Source organism: Leuciscus leuciscus (genome assembly GCF_965113295.1).
Source record: "Leuciscus leuciscus genome assembly, chromosome: 4".
NCBI lineage: Eukaryota > Metazoa > Chordata > Actinopteri > Cypriniformes > Leuciscidae > Leuciscus > Leuciscus leuciscus.
In genome coordinates this window covers 7043459-7064998 of record NC_138728.1, presented here as the reverse complement: position 1 = coordinate 7064998, position 21540 = coordinate 7043459, and the positions used below count along the sequence as shown (strand labels likewise).

The window sequence follows — 21540 nt, the reverse complement described above, 5'->3', positions numbered from 1 at the left end:
AAGATAGACAGGTCCAGAGTACATCAAATACATTACTCCCAAATAAAGACCAGCATTAGAAACAAAATAGTAATAGTAATAGTACATATGTATTCAGATACACGCATGTATGTAATCATACACACATGTATTCTCATTTATTCAAATAACCACCCATATAAACCCATAATGCTACACAAAACAAAATTAAATCTAATTAAACAAACTAGCTTGCCTTCTTTTCCAGGCCTTTGAAATAAAGTTTGCAAACTTAAAAACATCATAGTTAAACAAGCATAATAATTTTTGATCATCAGCATAAATATTTCAGAAATTTGTCGTGTAGCTTCCAGAAACAAAGATCTCTTAGGTCATCATAATGTGTACAATGCAAAAGGGAATTAGATACACTTCTCACTTCACCAAGGTCACATAGCACACACAATCGACCAACCTCAATGGCTAGAGGCGAAATGTTACTGACATTTCAGTAACAAACAAGTCTATAAAACAGCATAATTCAAGAAACAGCAACAAAAAAAATCTAAATTGTAGCTAACTTACAAAAAAATTATAGCCTAGTTAATAATTTGTATAAAACCACAACACATAAAACGTGACAACATGCCTTAACCTGCCATTTATTTTAAAAAGTTTCTGAGTGCACAGTTCAACTTTTTGCTTAAAAATGACATATATTAGGCTAGTTGACGGTGGGGTTTTATGTTCACTTGTTAAAAAAACAAAAACAAAAAAAACACACACACACATGATTCATCATATTTACTTATTATGACATTGGAATTTATGTTTGGAGGACAGACGTCACAAAAAGAGTCCTAAGCAGTTTTGAACCATTTGAGGCCCCCAATGTCATGCAACTGAAAGCAAGCATTATTGGACTTTTGACTCTTGTGACAACTTTTCCATAACTGTGACAACTAGCCCTGTTCCATAAAAAATGCAGATCATTAACTCATACATTAAAATATGAATGAAAGATATAAGATCAATTAAAGTATAGGCTAGGCTACTAGTTAGTTTTGTAACATTATGGACATATTGCTCATACCAAAGCTCTTTATATAATGTAATGATTATACATGAGCACGGGTGAACCGAGGACTTAAATGAGGGGCCGAATTCGGCGAAATGTAAGTTAAACAAATAAAAACAAATAAAATAAAATTGATGGAGACCAGTTTATTTACTTATTTAAGACATGTAAAACATCCGCGTTTGCACATCGCCTCTACAGGGTTCATTTGCAAAACGTAAATGTAAGAAACTTATCCAAGATGATTATGACGATGGTTACTATTATTTAACTTAAGTTATGATTACAAATGCCTTTATTTGAATGCATTTTTATCCGCCGGGATGATAGAATTGACGTCATTACGTGAGGGCGTAAACCGGTAAACCGGTTGTTTTGTTTTGTTTTTTTAACCGGTTCATTGAAATGAACTGTCCGAAAGAACCGGTTCGCGGAAAAGAACCGGACTTCACATCACTATTCACTACTACGACACGACACAGACTGACATTCAGAAGAGACTGCATAATGTGTCATTGACAGGTGATCTGAGAGAGTGCAGATATTCTAACGCTATTTACTTTGCAGTAAGAGACGGTAAGTGTTTGCTTTTATTTGTTCACATATCTGTGCAATCAGATGTTGAGCTTGAATATAAAGCAGACTTATGAATTTTTTGATAAACTTTTCTATGATGTCGAAGTTAGGCCTAACGTTACTAGATTAAAATATATTTAAAAAAAACCTGAACATTAGAATAAAACTATTTGTTGTTTAGGTAAATCAGAAATTGCAAATGCTACTTTAATGAGTTTTTTTTTTACTTTCACTTTTAGTTTTGAATTACAAAAGCGTTTTTTGTTATTTACAATGTTCTGTTGGTAGTGTTTTGTAGATCATTTATTTCTAACTGCAGTAAACTGTGATTGGCCAAGGTCCTAACTCCTCTAATCTCATTTACAGTACATTGATTTCTATATACAGGTTATATTATTTCCATGAATATCTATTGTTTTATCATAAAATAACATCTTTAAACCTAATTTCAGCATCTTATTTCAGAAAAAAAGTTTTTATATAATTATTAAACTTTATAGTTATTAAATATATTGTGTATTCTTTATCATTTTGACCTTTATACTGTGTAAACAGATAACTTCAATAAACTACAATATTTTTTGAGTTGGACAAGTGTCATTATAAAATGAAATCAACTTTGGCACAACCAGAGTAAAATCTAACCCTTTACAAACTATTTCCTCTGGACAAAGTTCCTGTTTTATACCTCACAAAGCTCTTGACTGGAGAAGACATATAATCCGAAGTAAAGATGTCATCTAATGACAACACAGTTAGTTTCCCTGAGCTCATAAAGCTGAAACGAGACGGGAAAAATCTCAGCCCGGCAGAGATACGCACATTTGTGCAAGGAGTCACATTAGGATCCATCCAGGACAGTCAAATAGGTAAGACCATGATCACCTAAATTCAGTGTACAGTTAAAGGTAGGGCAGGCAATTTCAGGGAGGCTAGCAATAGCAAATTAGTTTTGAAAGTATGATCCCTCCCTCCCAAAACACATACGCACACAGTCTGCAAAGCGTCACAAGACGCCCTTAAATTATCTCATGTCTCATGCCTGAATAAAACAAATTGCCTACCCTACCTTTAAAGGGATACACCACTTTAAAATGAAAATTCTGTCATCATATACTCACCCTCATGTTGTTACAAACCTGTATGAATTTCTTTCTTCTGCTGAACAGAAAGGAAGATATTTAGAAGAATATCAGTAACTAACCAGACAGTTTCTGGTCCCATTGACTTCCATAGTAGGAAAAAAAAATACTATGGAAGTCAATGAGACCATAAACTGTCTGGTTACTGATATTCTTCTAAATATCTTCCTTTCTGAAAAAAAATATACTATGGAAGTCAATGAGACCAAAAACTGTCTGGTTACTGATATTCTTCTAAATATCTTCCTTTCTGTTCAGCAGAAGAAAGAAATTCATACAGGTTTGAAACAACATGAGGGTGAGAGTATATGATGACAGAATTTTCATTTTAAAGTGGAGTATCCCTTTAAGAAGACACAAGCAAAGAAAACTTTTGGGTGGAATTTTACAAAAACAATTGTGTTGTAACGTCACAGGCGCCATGCTAATGGCCATATGGCAGAAGAACATGACTGATGAAGAGACTCTGGCATTGACGAGAGAGGTGATGAACTCTGGGGATACGTTAGAATGGCCGAAGGAATGGCGTGTGGTAGACAAACACTCAACCGGTGGGGTTGGAGACAAAGTCAGTCTTCCACTCGCTCCTGCTCTGGCTGCGTGTGGCTGTAAGGTATGGGAAACACGCTGACCAATTGCCCAAATCCTAATATTAAACAGCCCAAGTGTTGCGCAAGCTACTTGGAAAATGTAAGCTAAGCTAGCAGTTACTCAACATTAAATGAAGCTTCACTACACTGAAGCTACCACCCTGGAAAATGTAGCAAGCTAAGCTACAGGAACATGGCAAAAGTAGTTCACTACATCTAAGCTATTTTTTAAAATTACATTTTTATATTGAACCAACTTCATTCCTAATCAATGCTATCTCAGTGATCAATAACTGTAAGTCAAACAGATAGGCAAGCATAATTGTTCAGTTCAATTGTTTATTCAACAACTGTTCCAAACCAATTTGGCAACAAAAACAAACAAACAAAAAACGTGATCCACATAATAACAAAACCAGGTGTCGAAAGTGTGTGTGTATTCTTCTGTATGTGTACGTATGCATATGCACATGTGTTTGCCTGCCCTTACGAAAAAGAAGTTTATTCAAGTGTTCTATTAGTATACTTCTTTTAAACTAAAAATAAGAAAGTATACTTTCAGTCTACTTTTTATATACTTCTCAGAAATATACTTTATGTACTTCTCAGAAATATACTTCAAATTGCACTTAAGTATACTTGACTTATACTGACAGAAAAGTCTAAGTATATTTGGCCTATACTTGTTGATCGAGATATACTTAAAAGTATAATGAAGTATTCTAAGTATTCTTGGCTTGTACTTGTGTTTACTATTTTGATTGAGTAGCTTATTAAATACTTTTTTAAAAACATAATATTACACACCGTCTTATAAACTAACATGTTCAGCTTTATATAGTAACAAACTTTCGGGTGGAATAGCTTATAGAGTAAATAAAATAAGCATGGAAAATAAGTTTATTCAAGTGTTCTATTAGTATACTTCTTTTCAACTAAAAAGAAGAAAGCATACTTTCAGTCTACATTTTATATACTTCTCAAAAATATACTTAATTACACTTAAGTGTACTTGACTTATACTGAGAGAAAAGTCCAAGTATATTTGGCCTATACTTGTACTCAATCTTTTGATCGAGATATACTTAAAATTTGAATTATTCAAAGTATACTTGGCTTGTAGTTGTGTTAACTCTTTTGAGCGAGTAGCCTATTAAATATACTTTTTTTTTTACATCGTTTTTCATATACAGTCTTATGAAACTTTGTTTGAAAATATTGATTAAAATATTGATGTAAAACAGATATGTTTCTAATTCTGCGTATCTGAATTTTTGTGTAGGCTAGTCCACTGGTAGTGTACATATTTACTTTAATTTAACTTTTCCCCACCATTGACTGAATTTTCCAGCTATCCATGTTTTCACTGGTATACGGTAGGGGGCGCTATGACACATCTTCTAGTACAGAATCTCTGGATCAAAACACAGGAGAAGAAGAAGCTGAAACAAGTGATAGAAGATTGCTCACTCAAATGTAAAATAATGTAATATCAAACATTAAACAGCTTGTAAATCAAAACTGCTTAATGTTTCCAAATGAAATGAAGCGTAGGCCTAACCCATGAAGAGAAAACGACTGTGAAGCTTTGGGGGTGTTGGACTCGATCTACTCCACCTGTGTTTTGATCATCGTTCTGGATCTGGTCTTTGACAAAAATGTGTTTTTCTCAACTATTTTGTTTAAAATGTTGCCTTTATGAAACTTACTGACATTCAAGTGTTGATAAAAAAGGATGCATGAAGCTAATAAAATGTTTTTAAAATTAAAGTAGAGTTAAAGGTATTTTTCAAGTATAAAAAAATAACATTTGAACATAGTAGTATAGGCCTACTGCAACTGCAAAAATTGTATATAAATAGTAAACTATAAGTATGATGTTAAGTTCACTTAAAGAAAACTTGTAGAATAAAACTACTAAACTAGTAGTTTACTGAGAGTACATTAAAAGAAAACTTGTAGAATAAAACTACTAAACTAGTAGTTTACTGAGAGTACACTAAAAGAGTAAAAATAATATATAAATGGTAAACTATAAGTATAATGTTAAGTTCACTTAAAGAAAACTTGTAGTATAAAACTACTAAACTAGTAGTTTACTGAGAGTACATTAAAATAAAACTTGTAGTATAAAACTACTAAACTAGTGAGAGTATACTTCAAAGTTGCTACAAGTATTAAAATCGTAAACTACTAGTACACTCATAAGTTCACTTGCAGTACAAATGAGAAACATAATTATGAACTAGTTGTGCACTTAAAGTTTACTACTGTTACACTTATAGTACACTTAAACATATACTTTTATATACTTCAAGTGGGCCAATTTAGTCCCAAGCGGTATTAAAATAGTACACTTACAAGTTTACTACTAGTACATAAAGTATACTTAAAAATATACTTGAACATTACTCAAGTATACTTCATAAAATTAACTTGAAGTATACTTTTTTTCGTAAGGGTGGGTATGCACAATTTAGACTTGGGCACATTTGCAGGACTAACTGTAAGTTAATTTAAAACTCGACTCAGCTTAAACCACAGTAGCAAAATAATTAAGACCTGCTCCAAACAACATGGCAAAAAAAAAAAAAAAAAAAGTACATGTCCTCTAAATCAGGGGTTCCCAAACTTTTCCATGACAAGGCTCCCCAAATACCACTAGGTTCTGGCCAAGGCCCCCCTTTTGCAGGATGTGTTATTGAACCCATCGACAATACTACGGCAAATGTAGAAATAAATAAATAAAACATCTAGGTGAACATCAGATTATGTGATAATGTTTGATACCAGCCAATCAGAAAGATTATAGAGATGCACCGATTACAATTTTCTAGGCCGATTCCGATTTTTCATTGAGTTTGACCTGCCGATACAGATTTTAGCCGATGCCTATTTCATTTTTTTTAACCACTTTACAGCACACACAAATATTTATTATATATATATATAATAAAACACCACTTTTACCCAAACTGATTAATAAAAACAAGTTTAAATGGGTACATTTTCTATAAATATTTTTGAGTCTTTCTGATTTCTGACATAGCCTACTCTAGTTCTTGTAAAAAAAAAAAAAAAAACACACTATACATGCAAATAATGTGCATTTTAGGTACTTTTAGTGTGAAATCATATTTATTTTGTCCATCAAAACTTTCACTTTAATTGAGCGTGAGCAGCGCAGCAAAAATAGACTCGGCGCCGAAACCCTCAGCTTCAGAGACATGCCACTTCCTCAATCCTCAATACAACTATATAAGGAAAACCTATTTTTTACAGTCTATGCTTTTTATCTCACAATTGCGAGTTTATATCTCGCAATTCTGACTTTATAACACGCAATTGCGACTTTATTTCACGCAATTCTGACTTTATATCTTGCAATTCTGACTTTATAACACGCAATTGCGACTTTATTTCACGCAATTCTGACTTTATATCTCGCAATTCTGACTTTATAACACGCAATTGCGACTTTATTTCACGCAATTCTGACTTTATATCTCGCAATTCTGAGAAATAAAGTCAGAATTGTGAGATGTAAACTCGCAATTGTGAGATAAAAAGTCGCAATTATTATTATTTATTTATTATTCAGTGGCGGAAACAAGCTTCCATAGTAAACAGATTACTTCAATAAACTGCAATATTTTATGAGTTGGACAAGTGTCATTATAAAATGAAATCAACTTTGGCACAACCAGAGTAAAGTCTAACCCTTTACAAACTATTTCCTCTGGACAAAGTTCCTGTTTTATACCTCACAAAGCTCTTGACTGGAGAAGACATATAATCCGAAGTAAAGATGCCATCTAATGACAACACAGTTAGTTTCCCTGAGCTTATAAAGCTGAAACGGGACGGTAAAATATCATCTTTAAATGGAATGGGTAATCAGCAGACAGATGCAAGCTTAATATATACAAATTTGGTTGGTCTAGTCCAAATAGTCTCTGAGTAACTGAGAGAAATGCAAAAAGTGTTGCAACTGTCCCCGGTCTCCCCTACTATGCCTCAACAAGCGCAGTCTTGCGAAATTTGTAACCGCCTAGGCCTATATTTATTTGTCAGTTACAAACCACAATCAACAACATAAAAACTAAATAATCTTTTGTCATTTTATGAATGAGTTTGTAAAATGAACAACACGTTGAAGAGCAAAACTTGTGTGAACTTGTGCACAGTGAAACAGCTATCGGCAGAGGGTGTAGGCTATTTTAATCTATGAAATTCAAATTCTAACAAAACTATGGAATTTAAAAACCTAAATATGGAAAATTCTGCCACTATTTCTAGGGCACATTTTCATCTCAGTTACATATTGCCACCGCCACCCTGAATTTATTTTTAAATTAATGCAAGTAACCTTAGTTACTCTAAACATGTATGTTTATTTTTTTCTAGGTGCCCATGATAAGTGGACGAGGACTGGCACATACAGGTGGCACCCTGGACAAGCTGGAGTCTATCCCCGGGTTTAATGTCATCCAATCCGTTCAACAGGTAATGTGGGAACAAGTGGGATTTGTTTACACCTGAACTGATGGTCAGCTGGATTTTGACAAATCAAGGGATCAATTTTGGCCTGTTTGATTGTAGTAAATACAATCCCAAATTTTATTGATTTTCAAAAAGCCTTTGACTGGATTAATAGAGAGCTGCTTGCTTTTAAATTAATTGAAGCAGGAGTGGATGGATGGAAAATTCTATAAAACAATACAAGTAATGTACAGTGGTACAGTTGCTAGTGTCGAGATTAAAGGGGTGGTATAATGCCCTTTTCACAAGATGTAAAATAAGTCTTTTAATATCCTCGGAATGTGTATATGAAGTTTTAGCTCAAAATACCCACAGATATTTTTATATCGCATGTTAAAATTTTCACTTTTTGAGGGTGAGCAAAAAAACGCACCGTTTTTGTGTCTGTCCCTTTAAATGCAAATGAGCCTCTGCTCCCGGCACATTGGGCGGAGCTTCAAGAGTTCTTGTTCTTTTACCTCACACACACATGCACTGAAAATTTCAAAAACTTGTAGCCTTTTATGTTCAAACCGAAGTCAGGAAGATGGAGAGACTCAAGAACAAGTGAAAATGTAGACAACATTTCTGAATGGTTAGTTGATGAATTTATGTAGCTTATGTGTAGTTATCTTCTAGTCACTGATTAGCATATTCTGTTATGATAATCTATAAATCGTGTTCCAGGGGCGGAGTTTATGTAAATTTTAGGGTTAGTGATGTTGGTAGGGCTACCAGCTGTTTGTTGTAGTCCTTAAAAAACGATTTCTTTAAAAGCAAATATCTCCCTTTGCTTTGAACTTTGAGCATTATAACTTTGCAGATGTTGTTTATGCTCAAACAGCAACATTACACACTAACTAAAACTAAAAAAGTTAAATCATAATCAACCACCCCTTTAATGATTTATTTACTGATTGGTTTGATACACCTTTTGGAGTAAAACAAGGTGATGTACTCTCCCCAACCCTTTTTGCTCTATTTGTGAATGATTTAGCTTTACAAATTAAAGGGATAGTTCACTTTGAAATAAATTTTTGGTATGTTTTAGCTTACCTCAAGGGCATCCAAGATGTAGGTGTCTTTTTTTCCGCAGTAGTTTTAATTTTTATATTTTTAGGTCAAACCGTTCTTGTCTGTCAGTCATATAATGCAGGTCTATGGTCACTGTCTCAAAGAGCATGCACAGAGTCCAAATTAAAACAATTCCCCATCGTCCAAATTAAACAATTCTCCATCGTAAGTACACATTGATGGCCTAAGACACGAAACGAGCGGTTTGTGTGAGAAAACAAACAGTATTTATATCGTTTTTACCTCTTATACACAGCCATGTCCAAGTGATCTGATCTGACGTGTACGCAGACTGGTGCATAGATACATACACACTAGATGTCCATGTATTAATCCATGTTGCAACATTCTGAACAGGATCCTTTTGTTATGAGGATTTAGTTTTTCGGCACTATGTGAGCCAGGTTGTTGAAAACATTTTGAAGGGTAATAAGTCAAGTTCTTTAAAATCTTTTACTCTATGCAAAATTCAATATAAAAAGGATGACAGCTATTTGTCAAAGTAACTAAAAAGTAAAAAAAAAAAAAGGTTATAAAACAGGAACTTTCGAGTAACCGTTTTACTCACATGTCTCAATATGAAAGAAAAGACTTTCGCAACTTCTGTTTCATGCCGACTTTATCGGAATAAATCACTGAGTCGTGATTTAGAGGAAAAGACTAATACACTGACATCATCCACCCAGGCTAAATTCCTGCTAGTCTCCCATGCTCTGTTCAGATATGTTTAATTAATGTTGATATTGAATATGAGCATCATCAAATCCATTTTTGAATCCTTATATAATGAAATGTATGTAAATTAATGTAGCCCATGTACTGATTCATCATAGCATGCTGTCTCACCCAAAACCAAAGATTTAGCATATAGAATATTTACAAATCAAACACACATTTCTTAGTGGCCAAAGTTAGAACTCAATAAAAAGTTACTACAATGGTTCTCTTACTTCTGTACTATAGGCTTTATGAGAAATAAACGCACAGCCATCTTTAGACTATTGTGTTTGATCTTCTGTTTTTGCGGTAGATCTGTATATTTCTATGGCATCCCTGTCGGTAATTAGCTGGAGAAGTGGATTTACTTATTGTAGAGTTAACAAAAGTTATCATATGTCAGTAGACCGGGAAGAGTTCCATGAATCCGTAAGATCTTCCCTTGTTTATGCTGTGGAAATACAAAGCAGAAGACAGAACACAGAGCGCAGAGCTGAAATAGGGAAGGGCTACAAAAGCTCTGTATAGTGTAATGGAACAGTATGCAGAATTTCTGTATTCATAAAATATCCAGTTCCAGAGTGACAAATAAACTAAATCAATATTAATTACATTTTTTCATGACTCATTTGATTGAACTGCATGCCAAATGTTACAACATTTTTACAAAAGGATTAAAATGCAATATTATATGAGATTATGTTCTTCTTCTAGGTGACGCAGATCCTACAAGATGTGGGCTGTTGCATTGTGGGACAAACAGCGAGTCTGGTGCCAGCAGATCGTGTTCTCTATGCCATCAGAGACGCCACATCGACTGTCGATAGTGTTCCTCTTATCACTTGTAAGATTACCCTGGACAGCTTCTCATCTCAAGTGTTAACCCTACGTCTCCTGATTATTTTGTCCATGTTCTGTACAGGCTCCATCATTTCTAAGAAAGGAGCTGAAGGTCTAAGTGCTCTTGTGTTGGATGTGAAGTTTGGCAGGGCTGCTCTGTATAAAGATCTGGATAGTGCTCGCAAACTTGCTCAGTCACTGGTAAGAGAGCTTTTGCCGTCTATTCTATGGCATCTTGTTCATGTAGCTCAAGTAGCAGTCCTGTCCTGGCTCACAAGAAAAGATCATCAAAGAGAAGAAAACTTTCCATGGAGAAAAAGTCATAAGTTGAGGAACTCGCTAGACTGACCAAATTTAAAGATCGAAATGTGTGATATCTGACATTGCTCATTGACATATTAGTTTTAAACATTTCATCATAGGTAATGTTGCTATCCAAAACTTCAACTTGATAAAAAGTGGCAGCTTCATGACATGCAGTTTTTACAATAATCATGCAATTTATCCATTTATTTTTTGGAAGTTGCATCCAAAATTAACTTGATTCAGAATATGATGCTTTTAAATGTCCATCAGGCACGAGCAAAATTCAGAATTAATGAATGTGAATTTAAAGTAATTAACATTGTATATATAGTTTTCCATTGTTTAAAAAAAAAAAAAAAAAAAGTACATTATACAGCACTATACTTAAAAAAAACCCTAAAGGGACATGGTGATAAAAGAATACGAAATATATTTCAATGCTTTTGAAGAAACTTTGTGTTCACTTGCAAAACCTTTGCATTCCTTTGCAGTGCAAAGCGAATGCAAAGTTTCTCGAAGGACATTTGTGAGAGAACACAAAAGCATTGACATAATTTTCCCTCCGATTTGTCTCTCATTCTGCATAACGAAATGCTATAGTAGATTTTTTTTTTTGGTGTAAATGGGAACCAAAAAGTATATGTGTTGTAGTTTCCAATGACCATTATAAATGCGCTTCTGAGAACCCTGGACATGTTACAAAGGTCTATTCAAAGAATTTACACTAAATAAAAATTTCTATAGTTGCCATTTCAAACATATTTATCCGTCTCTCTAGTTCTCTGTACGTAGAGCCTATAAATCTTCAAGACTTTTTCAAAACGTTTAAACAATGCTTTAAGTTATTGTATTTCTACTTCCTTGCATTCCAATTCCAAATTGCAATTCTGCATCTGGTTTGCAAACTTAACTCATGAACTGGTTTGAATTGGCGTTCTCAATTCAACTCTGAATGTCACACAATCCTGGTGGTCCATGTGTCAATAGGTCAATGCAGGCAACCAGCTGGGTGTGCGGACAGGGGCGGTGCTTAGCCGAATGGACGTTCCTATTGGCCAGTGTGTAGGAAATGCGGTTGAGGTGTGTGAAGCCCTTGAGTGTCTTAAAGGAAGAGGGCCAGAGGATCTCACAGAGCTGGTTACAATTTTAGGTAAGGAAAAGAACCATTTTTAAACATCCCACTGTAAGGGTGTGTTCACACTTGTACTTCGGTTCTCTTGGTTCTTTTGGTTCTTTTGGTTCAGACAAAAAAAAAAAAGGAAAATAATACATTTAGTGTTGTTCACACTATCATTTTTAAGACCAAACCTAATGATACAACAACAAAAAACACACACACACACAAAAAAGTATTTTGCGATGTGTAAAGGTGTCAAAACAAGAACAGGAATTCCTCCATTGCACACAAATGAAGATCCGCTGAAAAGAGACTGCGTTTCTGATGCCTGAACCGAACTGTAAAAAAAGTTGCATATTTTTAGAGTCGCATCTTGTAACATCACTTCCTGTTTGTCCATGTCTTTAGTCCCCGTTTCGTTCATATTTCATACACATAGTTCATACACGAACCGCATCAGAGTTCATTTAGAAGCGGAGCGAGACCCATCTTTCCAGCGGCCTCGATCTGCTTGTTTGATGTGCACCAAGTTTTCAGTTATTCAAATGAACTGCACTGACAGAGTAATCGCACCAGAGTTCGTTTTAATCAAACTAAACCTGCCAAGCGTGAACACACCCGAAGATGACATAATGGAACCAAATGTGATGTTCTTCAAGACAAATCGTCCACAAATGTCTGCGATAAGGAAGCATTAAAGTGTCATTATATTTAGGTGGGCATCTCCTGTGCATGTGTGACCCCAACTTTACTCAAGAGAATGCGAAAAATGAAATCGCTCTAAAGCTGAAGAATGGAGAAGCCCTGAAGAAGTTCCAGGCGATGCTGGAGGCTCAGGGTGTGTCTGCAGATGTTGCAAGTTCCCTGTGCTCAGACAAGACCGACTACTTTCTGCACATGAGGCGTGCAGAACATCAGACAGAGCTTCCGGTGCCAGATGATGGTAATTATGTTACATGTTCTCGTTTGAGAATCAAATATGTTAATTATTTTACATAACGCTTTACAGCACAGGCATGATTATAAACAGATCGCGCTATTAATATTCACTGTTATTCATCTGTGTGCAATCATCACGTCCATTATCTCAGCAGCAGCCATTGTGTGTGTATGTGTGAACTGTTTGATTGACAGGAGCCGTTTTGGACATCGATGCCATGGCCCTGGCTGAAGTGCTGCACAAGTTAGGGGCGGGACGGACTAAATCCGGAGAGAAAATAGATCATAGCGTGGGAGCAGAGATCTTGGTTAAGATGGGACAGCAGGTTAAGAAAGGTTAGTCTCGATCTATCTCAATTATCGTGTACTATAGTGTAATATATGAAGACTTCAGATGCAAAAGCCTCTAAGTGCCATCTGAATTTATTTTTTTCTAAAATGAGCATTTTTATCAAGCTCATATATTTAGGTTCAGTAATTTCACTTTAATGACAATTATTAGGTAATTTTCATTGCCATTAAAGTGAAATAACTGAACATAAACATACAAGCTTGATAAAAATCATTCTAGAAGAAAATTTCAGATGGCACTTAGAGGCTTTTGCATCTGAAGTCTTCATATACTGCTTACTAAATAGCATACAGACTTCTATTAAAAATGGTATATGAAAAAGTATTCAATATGCAACAATAAACATTTAAAACTGTCACATGACGTTACCACATTGCATGTTTACTTCAGCAATCTCAGAAATGCTCATTTTAAGTGCAATTTTTTAATTTGGCATAAGACTTTTGGCAATCCTATTAAATAATGAGTCAAGATGTATTTCAATTTTGCTCCTGGTTCATTTATCGCACTGGAAATGGAAGGACAAATTGCAATGTGGGAAACATCACCCATGATGGTGTGCTATGGTTGCATCTACTATAAACATTTTCGCAAATGTGAAAAACATTTGTATGCTGTGCACAGTATACTTGCAGCAAAAAAAATATAGTATGAGTTGTACTGTAGTTGTACAGTATTTCAAACACGGCCTAAATCTCTGTGGTGTTTAAGACAAATCTGTGTTGATACCCTATTGATTCATTTGGCAGGTGAATCATGGATCAGGATTCATCACAGTAGCCCAGCTCTGAGTACACACCACTATTCTGTCCTGGAGAAAGCATTGGTCATTGGCAGCCTCAACAAATACAAGGCAGTGTCGTGTGTGGCCGAATTCATCAGACCAAACAATACCAACATGTCTTAAAGCTTGTAAAGCATGTTCCATTCTGAATGTACTGACCCTTAAAAACTATTTTCTTTAAATGAAGCACTGGGGAGGTTTTACAAGAAGAGCAACACTGACCTTTGAGCTCTGTATCTGGAAAATCTTTAAACATATTTGCTTACCAGTAGCTGAAATATTACTGCTCAATCCTGTCCTGGAGATCTGCCTTCCTGCAAAGTTTAAATGCAGCTCTAATCCACCTAAACCCAGACGATCATGGCCTTCAGACCGAACCTGTAGATTACATGCAGGTGTGCTGGATCAGGAGCTGGAAGGTGGATCTCCTGGAGCAGGATTGAGGACACTGGGGTATAGTGGATGACTGCTGCCACCACTGACTAGTAGATGAACTGCAGCATAACAGGCCACAAACATCTATGATCAGTAACTTTGCCTTTTTCCTGGCATTTGTTGGCGATTTCAGGGCTGAAAACACAGAGTGCACCGTGTTCTCAGAAAACAGGGTCCGCTCTCGTGCTTCTTGTAAGCATCCATGATGATACCCAACGATATTTATCTGTCAGAAGGTAAAAGGAATCTCTATTTGGGTTTTTCAAAATTAATGTGCACTTCTAAACACCCATAAACCCTGGTGCTTCATTTCTGTTTTTCTCTGTGCTTTTAATCAGACCAACTAATAGTGATTATCTTTTTCTTTGTAATAAAATGAGGTTGTATTGATGATAAGGTGTTCTTTGCTGCCATATAGTGGTACAAATCAAGTCCAACATGATAGCATAGTGTGAACCCCTGATGTAATGTGCAGATTCTCTACATGCTTAAAATAGCTGGTTTTGGAAATCTGAAAACATATCTAGATCATATATATATAGATAGATAGATAGATAGTGACAATACCTTTTTATATAAATAAAAACATTTTGACCCTAAAATTTTGCTTCATTTTCTTTATGACTTTGGTGTGAAATATGACCTGGATATTTCTTTGAGAGATTCATATATACAGTTTATATTTATGACAAGGTAAAATTTTGACAGGAATCGGATACTTACATCAGTCTTCATCACCTCGTTTTTTTCCCCTCCATCAGAAATAAAGAAATATTTAAATCAAATAATTTCCACTTTTTTTTATTATTTCAACACACGTAAAAAAGGATATGCACTCAGTCAATTTTCTTCAAGATTAAAAATGGCAAATAACACAGCTGATATTCGATGCCTGCAGATTTCCTAGGGTAAGAGATGGGGAGTTTCATCTAAATGTGGATGTTTCTGTCCTTGTTTGGGAGGCATCAGTGAACCACAGAGTTCAGCGGTTCTGCTCTTATGTTTCCAAGATCCAGCGCAGAATCTGTTTCTTCATCGATTTCACCAATTACAGCCCTTAAACAAATAAACATACAAACATTCAAAAATCCAATGAAGTCTTGCACCATGTAAACAAGTATGAGAAATACTAGGAGCATAATACTTACACATTATCCCCTCTGACAATATACAGTCCCAGAACCACCTGCTCCACTCCCTGGGAAGAGCTGAACACCCGCTCGTGGCTTTCATCCAGGATGAGGTTGATTGTCTGATCGAAACCCTTTAGCGTCCCCTAAGATCAAGACAATAAATGTCATAAGCAGGCTCGTTTATTAATGCACACAGACAATGTTTATTGAGAAAAACTCACCACAATCATCCTGCCATCTGATGTGACGATGGCAACTGTCCCTTGAAATATGTGAGTTCAGGCTTATAAAGACAGCAGTAAAGCTACACATCACAAATCTCTAACACACACACACACACACACACACTACTACTACTTAGGCAGTTCACATTTAAATATTAAATTAACGTATATAATGTAGTACACAGAACGAACAGAGTCAAATAGCATAGTATGCATGCTTAAATAGCATATTTCTATTAATTAAATATAATCATCAGACATATAACATGCATGCTAGTATATTGTACAAACACATAACCAGACACAATTCCGTTATCATTAACGTTACATGCTAAATCGCTTGCTCGCGCGCCACATCTCGCGTCCATTGAAACATAAACATTGTCATTAAAACAACAAAATGCCCACATTCATTGAGCTACAACACTGTCACTGTGCTTATCGTGAAATGCTGCAAAGGATACGGTTAATGTAACTCTCGAGAGCGGTAGACATCTCTGTTGGTGCGTGTTTAAATCCACCTGGGCTCGAGCAAAACTACAACGAAACACATTCGTTCAGCTGCGACCTGAGCCGGAAATGAAAACGGAGAGACTTGAGTAGCCGATGACCTATCACGCTCAGCTACAGGCAGTAGTAGTCGAGTAGGAGTAATAGAATATGTGGTCATTTATGTCGTCCAGCAGATGGCGCAGGCTATAGGTTTCTTCCGGTTTCTTCAAGTAGGGTCTATACGTATAGTTTCTAACGAATAGAACCGGTTCTTGTTGAAAAGGCAAATTGTTGAAAATGTCACAGTGGGGGCCTATGGAAGTACTGATGATGATGATGATGATGATGATGATGATGATGACGACGATGGCATTAACACAAAAGTGTTGTAGCGGTGTAATGGTACCGTGATGATGCTACTTTGATTCCTATTAAATGATTATCATACTAATGCTATTTACTTGGAATTCCAAGGTAGTTCAAATATTATTTTATTATAATCAGGATACAAGTCCAAACTAGTTACCATTATATATTTCCAAAATAGTCATGACAATGATTCCATGTCCAAAAGCCACAGTTCAAGCCATGAAACTTCTTGCTACCTTTTTATTAGTAGATGAAACTGGTGAAACAACACAAAACTAAACAAACCATTGCACAATATAGCAAAAGGAAACAATTTTTTTCACATTCTGAACCCTGTCAAAACCCCTCATTAAAACACTAACACTGCGCACATGCGGGTGTTAAAGCACAACACAAGTGATTGTTAAAGTTAATCATTTATGTTGTTATGAGGAAGTGAACTTTAAGCCTGAGATGCATTGCAAGGATCTCCAGGAAACCATTATGTTACCAGATGGTATATGAAATACACATAGGCTACTTGAACGGTGAACCACAGAAGAAAAATGAATGTATAATGTAAAAACGTCAGACTTTTACCATTCCAAATCGGACAAATAACAAGGAAAACTGGTTTAGCAATACAGGTAATTCAAACCTTTGAAAGTGAATTCCTGTGGTACTTAAGCAATGGACAGGTAGTTTTGATGTGTTAATCAGTATTTTGTTTTTAATTTCTTTGTGAACGCTATTCTTCAAGGAATATGGTCTTTTTGTAACTTATATTTGTGTTGTCTGTTTCCGAACAACCTCTTTTAGGTTTCATGTGAAGCTGTAACGGTTTGTTAAAGGCAACATGAAAGCAGACGACAAACTTCAGATCCTGAAATTCTTTCTAATGCTTGTCAATTCCTTCTTTGTGGTAAGATTAAACCTATGAACCATAGATCTGTATGTTATTGACAAGGATTTTTTGAGACATTTTATGTTTATTAGTTACAAATAGCTTCCTGGACAGCAATCAGAAATATGAATCATACAGTGGACATTGACATTCAGCCCATAATGTGATGTGCTCATTTTCTGCCAGCAGTATATAAAGACATAGACTCAAATTAAAACATCTAATGCATGACATGTACAAACAAGTAACAAATTCAATAATCTCGACAGATTCTTGGCATCAGCATTTTTGCGTGTTCTGCTTGGATTTTGTTTGACAAAGACAGCTTTGTCAGTGTTCTCAGCTCCGGTAAGTTTGTGTCTTGTTTGTGATAGTCTATCATTATGTTTAAACTCAAAATACGAGTTATCTTAACAATACATGTTTGTTGCAATTTGCACCATAGTACCTATAATAATGTTTTAGGGCAAGATGTTGTCTCTCTTTAAAAAAGAGTCCATCCATAGTACCATCCATAGCCAATTTAGAGTGAGCGTTTGTCCTTATATCTGATTTTGTGGTGTTAATGAAGCGAAACGTGTGTTCTCTTAGGAGAGGACGTAAGGTTGGTGGCTGGGGGGCTCTTTTTCATCGGACTTGTTGTGGTTGTTGTGTCTTTACTGGGTTGTGCTGGTGCCTATTTTGAGAGCAGATGTTTCATCATATTTGTAAGCATGACTGTACATTCATGCACTGTACACAAAGACACTGATAATAACTTTTACGCTGTTTAAAAAGCTTGCTGTTAACATTTCATCTTTTCTGTTTTTCTTTCAGTATCTGTGCTTCTTAATCGTCATCATACTGGGTCAGATTTTCATCACCTTAGTGCTATTAATACAAAAGCAGAAGGCAAGTCTTTGCTTTATTAATACAGTATGGAAAATCACAGCTGACTTCAAATTCACTTGAGACATTCGCTAAGAAGTAACTGCTTGATATAACGATTAAACAAATTGTCCTAACGTTTATGTCGAATGTTACCAGATTGAGCAATCTTTGAGGGAAAATGTGGACGGCATCATTAGGCAGTATGGAGGAAATGAAACCCAAACGTTCTGGAAACTTCTTGACGGTGTGCAGACTGCTGTACGTACATGATTTACACCTTTACTGATCAAGAATGCAACAGTCTGACAATCAGCTATAGCAAAGTGATTTGATAGAGGTACTTTTTTCTTTGATCTTTGCTGTAGGCAAAATGCTGTGGTAGAGTGACCCCAAATGAATGGAGGAATAACACAGTTATTAAATCCCTGGAAGAGGCTGACATCTACCCGTGTTCCTGTTTTAATGGTACCTGCCCTGTAATTCTGGATGGAACATACAGCTTTGGAAATGGTTCAGACATCTATGAAAAGGTAACATATGTTGCCTTTTTCCATCATCCCAACCTTTACTTAATCTTTTCCCTGTTGATTTAATTTGCACACTAAAACCGTTCTTTTTGTTGTTGTTGTGGTGATAGGGCTGTGAGAAGGTTTTTAGGGACTGGCTTGAGATGAATATAACCGTAATACTTGGAATGGTGGTTGGCCTTCTTGTGATTCAGGTAAAGAGAGAGTTAAGAACTAAATGATTTTTCACACAACATGTAACCAATTAAAATAGTATTCTGGGTTAAGTACAAGTTGACATCTTGGACTTATACAGCTAAAGTAAAATAAAATAAAATAAAATAAATAACTTGTATTTTCTCTCTTGTAAGTAACACAATAAAAATAAGCATTTTTGACTTGTACAGATAAAATAAAGTATAACTGTTGTACTTTATATTTCTCCTTGGTAAGTGCATAATGCAATGCACTTTTAGTGATTGAGTTTAAATTGTATTTAACCTGGAATATTTTTAAACTGCTTTAAACTGAATTTATGGTAGCACTTTACCATAAGATCACATTCATTTAATGTTAGTTGATGTATTAAATATCTAGTTCAGTCTTGAAACTCTAGAGGGCGCAGGCAATTACATCATTGATCCTGCAGCCAATGAGATTGTCAATGAGACATTTAAATAGTCTGGTTCAGTGTTTGCTGTAAGCTAGTCCTGCAGCGCGCTATCAGAGCTCCTCTGAACCCCTCCACCTCCCCCAGCTCCACCTGTCTAGATCTGCTACAGGATTTATGGATGTAATAGATACACAGAGACGATGGTATGAGCATGCAAAATATGTGTATATCAATCTGTGTATGTATTAGCAGTAGCAGGGGAGGATTTAGTGATTTAGAGGCCCCAGGCAAAATAATGGGTCCTATATATTTGCACACATTTACCTGGATCAACCTTGTGGTTTCTTTCTCTGTTGTGATGCTTGCTGCCGCACGACGATGTCCCATAGTTGTTTCCAATTTTTCATGTACATATTATAATGTAATTAAATATAAATCTGGGTTATTGTATGGTACATACAAGCTAACATCATACGAAATCTTACACTTTAATGGACAAATTTAATCTAATTGAATCCTCCATATAATGATTTATGTGCTTGGATTATTTCTAATGATTAAACAATACATCAAAACAAGACATGGTTTGACGTAAGCTAACGATTTTTTATGTCCATCCATCCGTCTTCCATGCCACTTATACTATATTACTGAGGTAAAGCAGGGTAAATTATACCAGAGTAAAGAGGTTAGAGAAACTTCGTTCCGAGAACTTAATGTGAACATTCTGAGAATGTACAAACGTTCTCCAAACCAACAGGAAACATTCTATTTATGTAAAGAAAACGTTCCTGGCTAACCAACAGAGAACGTTAGTATATCTGTTCTGGGAACCAAACGTTGTTAGCTGGGATGTTAACTTATGTAGTTACAAATAGAACCTTATTGTAAAGTCTTACCAGTATTTTAATATAAAAAAACGTGCACAAATCTAATGCATTTGGATTGCTTTGTCTCATATTGCTCAGATTCTTCAGTTTATCTTTGGCGTCCAAACCTGCAAATGCATCGGGCGCAAGACGAGGAAACTGCATCCCAATAATCTGCTGAACGCCATGGAGGACAATCCTGCAGCGGAGCCTGAACACCAGCAGTACAGTACGGAAAATCACCAGCTTGAAATTCAAACCCCTAACCCTCAAATGAACAGTGGCAACTATCCTCACAGGAAATATGCGGATGAGAATTATGATCAATATAACAATCCTGTATTTTACGAACAGGGCAACAGTCAAATGTACAATACTAGCCCTCATAATTTGCAACACCAACAGAGCTATAATGGCAGTTATGATCAGGGGTATATGCATCACCAGAACTACCATCAGGGCTACAATCATGATGATTACTAAAGCCAGATTTCTTCTCTGGAGTAACGTGATCAGATTGGGATGGGCTAATTTGCTGTTTTAAAAATAACATGCTGTACAAAAGAGCAAGCTGCGGTCTATGTCTGACCAAAGACACTTAAAACCTTCTCGTAAGACCATTGTTTTGTTTCACTAAGTTCAGGTTTGTGCCTGTTCCCAGGGGGATCGTTTGTCATTTTAAAGACAACCAGCATCGCCTTCTCAAAAAGTTCATTCCAGACCTCTCGGGTCAAAACCTTTTTAACGGCAACTCAACATATTTCTGCACTAGTCTGTTTTGGGTTCGATGACAGACAATTTACACATTTTTTGAAAGATTTTATCTTATGCTTTCATTTTATTTGAATGCCACATGACAAGTTTACAGGTATTGGATAACTGTAGAAGTGTAATTATATAAAAAATACTGACCTGAAATCATAACCGATACAATATGAGACAATCCACACAATATAACTTGCAAGAATATTATTATTCAATTTTACAACACTGTTATATGGCGAAAATATTAATGAATATGAAAAATAAAAAAATTGTTACTCTTTTTAAATAAAGAATAAAAATCGACCTGTATTCTACTTAAACTATACAATTAAAAAATAAACATGTTTTATATTTAACAGCCATATTTACATTATTACTAATCAATAC

General features: G+C 35.5%; 3 protein-coding genes across 4 annotated transcripts; 2 read left to right on the top strand and 1 right to left on the bottom strand.

Annotated features, from left to right (window-relative positions):
• The first annotated feature begins 1456 nt into the window (after positions 1-1456).
• On the top strand, positions 1457-15354 carry tymp (thymidine phosphorylase). Of its 2 annotated transcripts, XR_014205271.1 has the most exons (11): positions 1457-1612; positions 2287-2481; positions 3171-3367; positions 7752-7850; positions 10371-10500; positions 10579-10697; positions 11790-11952; positions 12635-12862; positions 13054-13194; positions 13960-14522; positions 14579-15354. XR_014205271.1 is itself a non-coding variant. In XM_082167086.1 (10 exons), the coding sequence occupies exons 2-10, from the start codon at positions 2346-2348 to the stop codon at positions 14115-14117; spliced, it is 1371 nt and encodes a 456-aa protein (XP_082023212.1). In that variant the 5' UTR covers positions 1457-1612; positions 2287-2345; the 3' UTR covers positions 14118-15354. The 2 variants fall into 2 exon arrangements, 1 of the variants encoding a protein (XP_082023212.1); XM_082167086.1 differs by having other exon boundaries at positions 13960-15354.
• On the bottom strand, positions 15215-16383 carry lsm8 (LSM8 homolog, U6 small nuclear RNA associated). The gene is made up of 4 exons (XM_082167112.1): positions 16251-16383; positions 15784-15824; positions 15578-15705; positions 15215-15485 (listed from the first exon to the last, which is right to left on the bottom strand). Exons 1-4 carry the CDS (start codon positions 16279-16281, stop codon positions 15395-15397), a joined length of 291 nt encoding a protein of 96 aa, XP_082023238.1. The 5' UTR covers positions 16282-16383; the 3' UTR covers positions 15215-15394.
• Positions 16384-17083: 700 nt separating this feature from the next.
• Positions 17084-21509, top strand: LOC309496907 (CD82 antigen). The gene is made up of 9 exons (XM_082167093.1): positions 17084-17273; positions 17446-17548; positions 17800-17878; positions 18122-18237; positions 18347-18421; positions 18557-18658; positions 18766-18930; positions 19038-19121; positions 20488-21509. Exons 2-9 carry the CDS (start codon positions 17483-17485, stop codon positions 20869-20871), a joined length of 1071 nt encoding a protein of 356 aa, XP_082023219.1. The 5' UTR covers positions 17084-17273; positions 17446-17482; the 3' UTR covers positions 20872-21509.
• The last annotated feature ends 31 nt before the right edge of the window (positions 21510-21540 follow it).